Source organism: Nannobrachium achirus (genome assembly GCF_963921795.1).
Source record: "Nannobrachium achirus genome assembly, chromosome: 17".
NCBI classification, from domain to species: Eukaryota; Metazoa; Chordata; class Actinopteri; order Myctophiformes; family Myctophidae; genus Nannobrachium; species Nannobrachium achirus.
This window is the reverse complement of record NC_137824.1, coordinates 3,349,042-3,361,228: the sequence shown is the minus strand read 5'-3', so window position 1 is coordinate 3,361,228 and position 12,187 is coordinate 3,349,042. Positions and strand designations below refer to the sequence as shown.

The 12,187-nt window shown below is 41.5% G+C and overlaps 1 protein-coding gene across 2 annotated transcripts in view; it reads right to left on the bottom strand.

The window, feature by feature from the left end:
* slc43a3b (solute carrier family 43 member 3b) overlaps positions 1–12,187 on the bottom strand; it is a 36,985-nt gene that overhangs the window by 8,657 nt on the left and 16,141 nt on the right. For both annotated transcript variants that reach the window (XM_080745728.1, XM_080745729.1), the window contains exons 3-9: positions 11,628–11,757; positions 6,153–6,199; positions 5,980–6,056; positions 3,518–3,610; positions 3,164–3,303; positions 1,949–2,073; positions 1,081–1,236 (exon numbers count right to left, since the gene is read on the bottom strand). In XM_080745728.1, coding sequence (XP_080601854.1) covers positions 1,081–1,236; positions 1,949–2,073; positions 3,164–3,303; positions 3,518–3,610; positions 5,980–6,056; positions 6,153–6,199; positions 11,628–11,757 — 768 coding nt within the window. The remainder of the gene's footprint in view (positions 1–1,080; positions 1,237–1,948; positions 2,074–3,163; positions 3,304–3,517; positions 3,611–5,979; positions 6,057–6,152; positions 6,200–11,627; positions 11,758–12,187) is intronic.

Genomic DNA, 12,187 nt, shown 5'->3' with positions numbered 1-12,187 from the left:
CAACCCAGTCGGTAGATTTAGCGACCTGGTCGGTATTAGCGACCAGTCGGTAGATTTAGCAAACCAGTCGGTGATTTAGCAACCCAGTCGGTAGATTTAGCGACCCAGTCGGTAGATTTAGCAACCCAGTGGGTAGATTTAGCGACCCAGTCGGTAGATTTAGCAACCCAGTCGGTGGATTTAGCGACCCAGTCGGTAGATTTAGCAACCCAGTCGGTGGATTTAGCGACCCAGTCGGTGGATTTAGCGACCCAGTCGGTAGATTTAGCGACCCAGTCGGTAGATTTAGCAACCCAGTCGGTGGATTTAGCGATCCAGTCGGTGAAAACTACCGACCAGGTTGCAACCCAGTTGTAGGTCGCTAAATGATCTCGCTCCTACTGAGTTCACAACGCAGCGGAAAGCAACACACTGTGAGCCTGTAGATCTGTTATTTTCACTAGTTTATTTGGATCCAGGGAAAACGTCTAATTTCTCTTTTGGGTCTTGAGCTAAAAGACTGGGAGTGTTTCTAGACACAGTTATTTGGGAAGAAGATTGATGACTATGAAATGTTTTGTGGTCTGTTAGGGGGTTATGCAACAGTTACATTGAGAATGTTTGCGTGTTTGTGTGCAGTGGTAGAAGAACCTTTTTACTTTACTTTAGCAAGTAAAACTTGCAATACTGCAATGTGAATTTTTCAGAAATAGTTGATCTACAAGCTCATAGTACAGTATGTCGTGATGTGTTGTGTTGTGAGCTTGTAGATCAGCAATTATCAATGAGCTGAAGTATAAAATACAAGTGTTTGAGAGGTTAATATAGGTTTTGTATTAATAATCTGAATCTGCAAAGTAACTAACTAAAGCTATATATTTCGTCATTGTCGGGTGAAAACCTTGTATGTCCAAAACCGTTTTGCAATTATCATTTCAAAAATGATTTAAACGAGTGAAAACAGCCGATCTACAAGCACACAACGCCTCGCAGTGCGAGGCGTTGTGTGCTTGTAGATCGGCTGTTTTCACTACTTTTGTGCGACGGCCTTGTATGATGAAGCAGTGCTTTACTTTGCGAAAAAAGTGTTTATATTTTTACCCAGTGAGGGCTCTCCCATGGTCAGTCTCTGCAGCATGGGGTTGAGGGTGCCGATGAACAGGTAGTGTCTGAGCTGCATGACTGACAGCCACAGCAGGTGCCACAGGAAACACATGGACAGAGCGCACTCTCTGAAACTCTTCTCTGGTGGAGAGACTTCAGTCATCCAGGGAGGGAAGGAACGCATGCAAGTGAGAGAGAACAGAGGAAAGTCGAGAAGTCAGTCTGCTATGCAGTCTATGGTATATACCGACATTTCCCAAACAAGTGGTTCGGGACGGGACCCATTTAAATATTCCTTTTTTCGTATCCTACATACAGTATTTATCTTTTTATTATAACAAAATAATGTCATAAATCGTCACTGTCTGGCCAAAACCTCTTAAAGGGGAAGACCCATTTGTCTCATTTGTATTGCAAATCACAAACCCCAAAATCAATCCTCCAGTTCTAGGCAACACAGAAGGGGGGGGAACTTCTTTTTTTAATATCCACACAACTCCTCTAAGGTATATTAATGACATAGTTCAATATTGAAAATGGGTGGTGTTCCCCTTTTTTTTATTTTTGAGGTTTTCGATTTTTTGGGCATAAATCAGGGCTATTGAACACCCTTTACATCTGAATGTTGGTTAAAATAATATTGAACCTATGAAAAGTAGTAAAAAGCCCTTCGGTCCAAACCTCCTAACTCCACTTGAGCTCATTTTCCCGAAAATGAACATTTTGAAGTTAGGAGGTTTCGGCCCGACAGCAGAGAAATAATATATGCATGAGATGCACACATATTTGGGGCCTAATGCATGTAAAATCTGTGGTCTTTGAAATTAGACCTTTTTGAGTATACAGTACACAATACAATACATACCTTTCTTTGGAGGGCTCTCCTTGTCGAGGGGTGTACCCTCTGTCTCTGTAGCGTCGTCACCCTGTACATGACCTTTAGCTGCCTCCAGCTCAGGCCTGATGGTTTTCGTGTTTCCACAGGTCACCCTGGCAGAGCAAAGGTCACATAGGACACATAGGGATGGGACAATATGAAAATGCCATATCACGATTATTTTGACAAAAGAAATTGCGGTTTATGATATTATTGCGATAATCAAAATCCACTATCCTGGGGCGGAACATTTGCCAAACGCGTCACGTTGTGACGCGTTGTGAGCTTGTAGATCATCCCAGTGCATGACGGAGGACGAAATCACGATAAATTAAATCTCCACGATACGATTATCGTGAGTGTTTTTTATCACGATAAACGATACTATCGCGTATCGTCCCATCCCTACATACACACACCAAACATCCTTTATTCAAAGCTGAAATCTGTAATTTTTATGTCCAGGATTGAAACCTGGGTACCGATTCTTCTAATTGGATTGCTCTCTTCATGAGCTTCTAGGGAGGATCTAAATTTGACAATGACAGAATATAGGAATACCACCTCCACCAAAGATGGGCTAGTTCAGTGTTTCTCAACCACTGTGCCTGGGGACCTTTGGTGTGCCCCTGAGAAGGGTCAAGTGTGCCCCTTGAAACTGCTTGAAAGCCAGTATTTATCATTTAAAAATGATAAATACTTTTCTGGACTCTTTGCAGTTAAATGCACACTATGGATGTTACTGTATGTTACTGTGTCAAAGAGATCCTGCACAGACTAAAGCAGTGGTTCTCAACCTGTGGGTCGGGACCCCCAGGGGGGTCCGCAAATTATTTTGTGGGGTCCCCAGATGATTAACTTAATGTGCAACATTGTTTTCTCACTCAACAGTAAACAAACCAACATAAAGTTTAAGTGTATAGAGGGTATATGCACATATCTAAAGTGACAATTTAATGACTTTTTAATACTTTAAACTAACTAAAATGACAAATTAAACATTGGCCAAATTGTCAAATATTAGAGGCAGAAATTTTTAAAATAGCTGCTATTTTCACAACAGTACCGTGTTATACGAAATGTAATGCCTCAACTCTTAGTGCTTGTTAGGGTGGGGGTCCCCAGTTAAAATATGGTTATTTTGGGGGTCGCGGCCTGAAAAGGTTGAGAACCACTGGACTAAAGTACCGTGGTTTCTCTTACCCATACGTATAGCTGTCAGGTAAGGGGTAGGGAATCCTGGATCTGGGCATCAGTATGAAGGTCCTGAGCAGGTGAATGACACCACAGGCAGACAGGAAGAGGAAGCAGGCACGCAGAGAAACGCCCGACTCAACCAGCAACTAAAGAGGAGGAACAGGAGGGATGCTGTCTGTGATTAAATAACATAATTGTAGTGTGTGTGTGTGTGTGTGTGTGTGTGTGTGTTCGCATGTGTGAGTGCATGTGTGTGTGTGTGTGTGTGTGTGTGTGTGTGTGTGTGTGTGTGTGTGTGTGTGTGTGTGTGTGTGTGTGTGTGTGTGTGTGTGTGTGTGTGTGTCTAAATGCACATTTTACCTTGATAACGAGGAAAATTGCTGAGGAAGAGTCAAAAGCTCCATTATATAGTGTGATGATGGTGGAGCGATGAGAGCCGAATAGGTTCCCAACCTAAAGCAGATAAAGAGACGCAAGTACAAAATGTATGTTTCATTACAAGCTTACATTTATTCAAAATTTGCATCTACCATACCCTGGGTCCAGGGGGGGGAAATAAAAGTTACTTTCAAATATAAATCCATGAATGTCTCCTTGTCTATCTGTGCTGCTTATTATGTTGTCCTCGCATGGTTGTTGTCCAGGGTCATTGTGAGAGATTTCCATGTCCTCACCAATGTAAATTACAGTAAAATAACTACAAACGCAAAATGTAACAAAATGGTCACTTTAACAAGGTATTATAATTATATTCTCCCCATCTTGACAGAATGGTATATTCCCAGGTTCCGCAGGTCAGCTGCACAGGTGCAAGGCATTATGGTTAATTGTGGCACGTTTACTAACATGCCAAGTTTAGCTGCACTTGAACAACCGTTCCAGGCTGCCATATCCAGCCCAAGAAACCATAGAAACCAGTGTAAAAAACGGACAAAACTCGTTTTTTTTCAGACATTGTGAAAATAGCCGATCTACATGCTCACAACGCCTCGTAGCGCGAGGCGTTGTGAGCATGTAGATCTGCGATTTTCACAATAGTACCGTGTTATACAAAATGTAAAGCCTCTTTTCCATGAGGACTCCCATCTTTGCCATACCCAGCTTTTGCTGAACTGACGCCACTGGATTCCCACAGCCAGAGGTAATGAGGGCAAAAACATCATTCTGTCTGAACTGACTGTCATGTTCTTTGTAAATGCCTGCCCTGTCTTACGCATTCTTTCTCCAACCTCAAGGGCTGGTCCATAGCAAGAGTCTCAGTAACCCTTATTCATACAGCTCCCTTTGCTACTAGTCAGGGAATTTTAATAAAACCCTGGGAATAAATTCCTTACCAAACAATTTCTTCACCAATGTGTTCGTGAAGGTGTCTAGTAACATATCTAACAAAGATTGAAATTCAACATCCCTAGCAAAATGTTTGACAGCTAGGGTAATTCTGGGTCTCATTCACTTACTATAAGGGAAAAAATCACTCCCAAAAATATGCTTTAAGTGGGGTGTGAGGGGTCTAACTAGGTGTTTTTAATTATTCTGAATCCATTGCAAGCATTTGTTTTGCACGAAAAACATTCTTTGGGCCAAAAATGGACCCCATACACCTTGTGAAAAGTGATGACTCATCACTAAACCATAGTTCTTTTGGGTCTGTTTTTAGCCCAAAGAATGTTTTTCGTGCAAAACAAATGCTTGCAATGGATTCAGAATAATTAAAAACACCTAGTTAGACCCCTCACACCCCACTTAAAGCATATTTTTGGGAGTGATTTTTTCCCTTATAGTACAGTGTATAGTAAGTGAATTACCCTAGCTGTCAAACATTTTGCTAGGTATGTTGAATTTCAATCTTTGTTAGATATGTTAGACACCTTTACGAACACATTGGTGAAGAAATTGTTTGGTAAGGAATTTATTCCCAGATTTGACAGTTATTCTGCTAATTCTTCCTGACTATACTCCCATCTTCAAAAATGACTTCTGGCTCATAAAGTCTCATTCCTTGGCATGTTCGCCGTGTTTCCATTCCTATCTCATACTGTATCACTCCATTAAATGGAGTGCACAGATTATTCTTTGATCACATCACATGATCACAAGCATAGCCTGAAGCTTTGTGATCAATACTTGTAATGGGTCTGAGGCTACAGAGAGAGAGAGACAGTTCAGAGAGCAGGCTTTCTCAAAACATTTCCTGAAGATGGGTCATGGGACTGTTCTTTTTCAAAAACATTCTCAACGAGAACACCAGCACTCACAGAACTGTCCTTTAATGCTGCATTCACACTGAGAGAAGCCAAGCTAATGGTTTGCTTGGTAATTCAATGTATTCTCTATGAAAACCAGCTTTAAAAATTTCCAAGCTTTTTTTCCAGCTTGGAAATTTTAAAAGCTGGTTTGAATAGAGATTACATTGAATTACCAAGCAAACCATTAGCTTGGCTTCTCTGTATGTGAATGAGGCATAAGGCAGCAAAGCAACAACTGACGAGTTGCCTTTTTTTTTTTTTTTTTTTGATTGATTGAAGAATTTATTAGGAGTTTTCAATAGAAAAAAGTACAGTTTCATGACAGTACAAATCACTGGTACAAGGTCAACTATTGACAACTTATTTCAACTTATTTCCACAGGAACCTCACTTTAGGTATCTCATATAACATTGAAAGACAGACGGATAGAACATAGTACTTTATCTAGGATAATATCAGCTTCAAAAGCATGACATCAAATACAAAGGCAGAAAAAAAGGGTGGGGGGAGCATGGGGGCTTAGTCTATTATTACAAGTCACGGGTAGCAGCCGCCTGACAACTTCAGTACCATACCTGCATGTTGGTGATCAGGAACAAGATGCCTCCCACAGCGACGAAGGAGAGAGCAGGGAAGAGGAGGTTGGAAAGGGCTGAGGGAGAAAAGGTAACGTGACCAACCATCCACAACTGTAACTCATTGTCAGTTGTTCAACGTGAGCGTCTCTATGGATGGAGGGAGGACTAACCTGCACTTGAGAATGCCACAAACAAGGTACCCAGGGTGTACAGGAATCTGGTGGGAGAGAGAGAGAGAGATAATCAACATACTTAGGGCCTAATAAATGATAATAAAAAAATGTTTTAATTAGATTTTTATTATCGCGAGAACAATAGCTTCCACTTTAACATTGCAACTTTTCAGGAAAGCCTGCAGTTTCTATTAGCTTGGATTCCCCAATGATGATGTCACCGGTAGAAGGATTTGACCCACCCACAGCTCTCCTATGAGACCCAGACTGAGTGAAGTCCTCCTTTAAGTAATATTGCAATTGCAAAATAGAAATATTCTGTTACAAGTAAAAGTAAAAAAGAGTACAATTATTGGCATCACAAGTACCAAAAGTAAAAGTGCAACATGTTTGAAAATAGCCTAGGTTTAAAATAGGACTGAATTGGTTCATGTATGTTTTATAATATTATAATTTAATATCTGCAAAGAAACTAGTAACTAAAGTTTTCAAATCATTGTAGTGGAGTAAAAGTGCAATATTTGGATCCGAGATGTAGTGGAGTAGAAGTGAAAGTACTGGAAATTGGAAATACACAGAGAGCACAGAAGAAAATAAGAAACACTATTAATAGAAATACATCATTAAACCGGTATAAGAAACACGACTAATAGAATGATTAACATCATAAACCATCATTAAATTTAGGCCTAGAATCATTGAATGCTTTAACCAGTGAAAAATAACAGATATACAAGCTCACAGCGCGGCACCGAGTGCCGCGCTGTGAGCTTGTAGATCTGCTATTTTTGAAAAAGTCGTGAAAATGTGTGCAACTCTTTGAATATTATGTATTATCAAAGCAAACGTTTGTAACTCAAATTTTGCTTCTGGGTGGTCCCTGGAACTAAATATTTTGAGATGAGGGTCCGTGGCCAAATACATATCATTTTGGGGGTCCGTCACATGAAAAGGTTTGAGAACCACTGACATAGTAGTCTCTCAAGAACAGACTAACTGAGCTCCAGTTAAGTGAAAAGGACCTTTTCTTTGACGATGGCTGGCCAGATTGCTGACATAGAAACATAGATTATTCAAAAAATCTTAGGCGGATTCAAAAGACTCTTATAGAATCGGGTCAAAATTCGAATTTTCACAATTTATCAAAAATAGCAGATCTACAAGCTCGCAGCGCGGCACTCGGTGCCGCGCTGTGAGCTTGTATATCTGCTATTTTTCAATAGTTAAAGCATAAAATAATGATACACAATAATGTGTACCCTGTTCTAAATGGGTAAACCGGTATAAGGACAATGTAAAGTTGTAAACCTCATCTGTGGCTCAACATCTGCTTAGCATTGTTCAAGTGCAGGTTGAACCGTGCCACCTCTCCTCTCCTGCTCTGATCATTGCACTCGCTGCTTACTTGACCCTGTCTGGAAAGTATTTAGCCTGCTTTAAAACTCTGTTTTCCTGGCCCTTCCCAAGCCAGGGGGTTCTGTCTCACCTCTCAGCCTTCCTCCTCACCTCCCTGGGTCTGACTATTTTGCGCTCCTTGGCTTTTTAATTTCCCCTCCACCCTCTCTTAGTGGAAACACATGGATGAGGCTTAGGAACAACTAGAGGAGTTTGTTATCGCAGATTAGGTCCGGGAATGGAGATTGTGTGTGTGTGTGTGTGTGTGTGTGTGTGTGTGTGTGTGTGTGTGTGTGTGTGTGTGTGTGTGTGTGTGTGTGTGTGTGTGTGTGTGTGTGTGTGTGTGTGTGTGTGTGTGTGCGTGCGTGCGTGCGTGCGTGTGTGTGTGTACACATTCCATAGTTCTGGTCCATAGCCTTAGAAGGAGTTCTTAACATTATGGGACCGAAGCCCCTTGCTCTCTCACACCAGGCTGCTCAGCCTCTTGTCTGTAAAACATACACTTTCGCTACTCACCAAAACAAAGACGGTTTTAGAGAGTTGAAAGCCTACTTTCCTCAGTGGGAACACTCTGAGCTCCCCATCTCACGTCTAAAATAAATGTTTTGGCCAGAAAAGAAAATATTTCACCAGAAGGCAAAATCTGGTCAATGGAAATTTTCTATTGACAAGATGCGTAGAGGGCGCAGTGGATAACTTCACTGGTGAAATATTTTCTTTTCTGGCCAAAATGTGTATTTTAGAGTGTTCCCATTAAGGAAAGTAAGCTTTCAACATCTTTTTGTTTTGGTGAGTAGCGAAAGTGTATTTTTAATTTTTACTACAGACGAGAAGCCAGGGGTGTCGCACCAAATTCTGGGCCCTGGGTACAAGGATTCACTGCGGGCCCCCCATGAATGTTGTTCATAGGGGGAGGGGATTTAACCCAGTTAGACTGGGAACGCATTATTACGCATTATTTTGTGCTTTAACTATTGAAAAATAATTTTAAAAATATATATTTTTTTATTGTGAAAACTTGTGCAAGTCTTTGAATATTTCAAATCCTTCTAAGGTTTTTTGAAAAACTAGGTTTCCCATCTCAAAACATTTAGTTCCAGGGACCCCCCAGAAGCAAAATTTGAAATGTTCGCTTAATATGGACCAGAGCTACACATTCCCCACCCATCCGATGGGGAATGTGAAACGATTGTGAGTGCTGCCCAGCTTCAGTACAACACACACACACACACACACACGCACACGCACACGCACACGCGCACGCGCGCGCACACACACACACACACACACACACACACACACACACACACACACACACACACACACACACACACACACACACACACACACACACACACACACACAAACAAACAAATAAAGATTCACACAGCCACAAGGAAATGAAAGCAGCAGATCCCTTTCTGTCTGACCTGTCTGTCACCTTCTTTGCCAGCCCCATCTGTCACCTCACCCTTCTTTTGTTTTTATTTGTTTTTCAATCAATTGGGTACAAAGAAGGACCTCAAAGAATGGAAACAAGGGTTTAAATCCTTTTAGCAGACCTTGTATTGAAATGTACTTTCCTGTGCTTTTTTTCTGCTAGTATTCAAGAATCACTCTTGTAGGCCATGCTACAGCGATGGGTGAGGTCATAGATGGGGTAGCCTATGTCTTGCATACTCCTTCATCAACCTCAAGGGCAGGTCCATAGCAACTGTCTCAGTAACCCTCATTCCTAGTAGAGCTCCCTTCGCTACAGTGTCTTCACACAAACATTCCCTCTGTGTGGTTCCCTGGCTCGTAAAGTCTCATTCCTAGGCATGTTCATTGTGTTTCCTTTTTGCTACATGCTTCCTCGCTCACTGACCACTCCGCCTGGCAACCTAGCTGTTAACCAGGAAACCTCAGGAGAATGTGGCCTTCTGCTGAACTATTTGGAGTTTTGACCTTGTTCTTTCAACCCATTTAGAACGGGTACACATTATTGTGTATCGTTATTTTATGCTTTAACTATTGAAAAACAGCAGATATACAAGCTCACAGCGCGGCATTGAGTGCCGCGCTGCGAGCTTGTAGATCTGCTATTTTGGGAAAATCGTGAAAATTAGAATTTTGACCCCGATTCTATAAGTGTCTTTTGAATCCTTCTAAGATTTTTGGAAAAACCCTATGTTTCTGTGCCAGCAATCTGGCCAGCCATCGTCAACAGAAAAGGTCCTTTTCACTTAACTGGAGCTCAGTTAGTCTGTTCTTGAGAGACTACTATGTCAGTGGTTCTCAAACCTTTTCATGTGAAGGACCCCCAAAATGATATTTATTTGGCCACGGACCCCCATATCAAAATATCTAGTTCCAGGGACCACCCAGAAGCAAAATTTGAGTTACAAACGTTCACTTTAAAAATACATATATTCAAAGATTTGCACACAATTTCACGACTTTTTCAAAAATAGCAGATCTACAAGCTCGCAGCGCGGCACTCGGTGCCGCGCTGTGAGCTTGTATATCTGCTATTTTTCACTGGTTAAAGCATTCAATAATTCTATGCCTGAATGGGTTGAAGTTATCACAGTCATTTTATCTATCCTTGTCCAGTTGTCATATATGAATGTGTTTTTGCGACTTGCATGCACAGTCATGGCTACCTAAGCTCACACTCGAACTGATGACATGCACACATGAACATGCATAAACACGCACAAGCACAAGCTACAAGCTACAAACCATTTCTCCCCAATCCCCAAGACTCGCTGCCTGCTGTTGTGAACACACAAACACGGCAACCCCACAGGGTTGAATGGGACTCGAAGAAAACCACAGGAATCACATAATAGAGGACAGAGCCAGAGAGAGAGAGAGAGAGAGAGAGAGAGAGAGAGAGAGAGAGAGAGAGAGAGAGAGAGATAGAAAGGCATGAAGAGAGAAAAGAGACAGAAACAGAAAGGGGGAGGAAGAAAGAAAGGGAAACATAACTAAACATTTGTGTTTGTGAGTGAAAATATAGCAAAACGTAAAAGATTAACTTATTATACAGCACTGGCACATGCACACATAGACATGAAAGGGGGCTTGAGCCCCTGCCCTTTTATCCGTCTGTAAAAAGTGTCCTCTCCAGACCATGAATGCAGTTTTTACTATGTTGAAAGAAATGCAAATGCCCCCATTCCATGCCATACCTGAAGGCAGCATTCAAGAGAATTGCCTTGTCCAAACTCTCCTGAACTTGAATGCAGCATCTTATGTTGAAAGAATTGCCCTCACTGTGTAGAAATCCATGCTGTACAAGACACCTCCAGTATTGCCTTTTGTTTTTATGCTTAGTTTAGTGTGGTATATTTTCAATATTTTCACCAATAGGCCCTTTTAGAAATTTCAGCCCCTGCCTCTCTAATATTCTATGCACGTCCCAGATACAGAAGATGTATGCATTCTCATTATCTTAGCCACAACAGTCAGAGACAGTGAGGAGGGAGGGGAGGAGGACCAGTCATGCAGAGATGTAGAGCGGAGGACAGAGACCTTACTGTCTGTAACTACACTGCGTTAATAACTGCTGGTCGCTACACGGCCTGGTTCTCTTTCACTCTCATTTCAGTTCACAGTGTCATGGCCGTCAGACACCTGTCAATCTTTTGGACCAGCTCCAGTTTGTTCTACAGCTTCATCCAAAAGGCATGAATCTTGAACAGGCTTCCACCCGTAGAACTTGATAAGGGCTTATTAGTGATCAAGTATTTGTTTCGCTCACAACGCCTCGCGCTGCGAGACGTTGTGAGCTTGATCGGCTATTTTCGGCAAAGAGGTTTGGTGTAGAGGGGACTAAGTACAGAGTGAAAGGTCAAGTGTATTAAGTATTGATGGTTCAAGTGGTTAAATATCTGAAAACACAAATTGAACTGAATCCAAAATACACTGATGATTGTGCTGTCAAACGATGAAACTATATGGAATCTATGAACCTGCTTCATCTCTCTCTCAACTAAGGGGTCCCTGGCCTGAAAAAAGTGATGTGACTGTTATTGCTATGGGACAATATCTATCCATCCATCCATCCAGCCAAACAATCAACCGACTCACATTCCGATGAGTCGAGCCACTGTAGTGCCGAAGCGGTCAAACAGATAGCCATTAGGAAGGGTCAGGAAGTTGTTCATGAAGGAGGCGATGGTGAAGACCGACGAGAACTGCTCATCCTGTCCACTGCAGTCTGAGAGAGAGAGAGAGAGAGAGAGAGAGAGAGAGAGAGAGAGAGAGAGAGAGAGAGAGAGAGAGAGAGAGAGAGAGAGAGAGGGGTAGAAAAGATAAAACAGTGCTGGGATTTGGGCAGTGGTGTAAAGTAAGTACATTTACTTAAGTAATGTACTGAAGTACAATTCTTTTTTAGGTATTGTACTTTACTTGAGTATTTCCAATTTCCAATACTTTTACTTCTACTCCACAATACATCTCGGATCCAAATATTGTACTTTTACTCCACACAGTTATTTGAAAACTTTAGCTACTAGTTACTTTGCAGGTATAAATTATAATATTATAAAACCTACAGAAACCACTTTTGAAAATAGCCGATTTACAAGCTCACAAGCATTGTGATCTTGTAGATCTGCTATTTTCAAACATATTGTACATTTACTTTT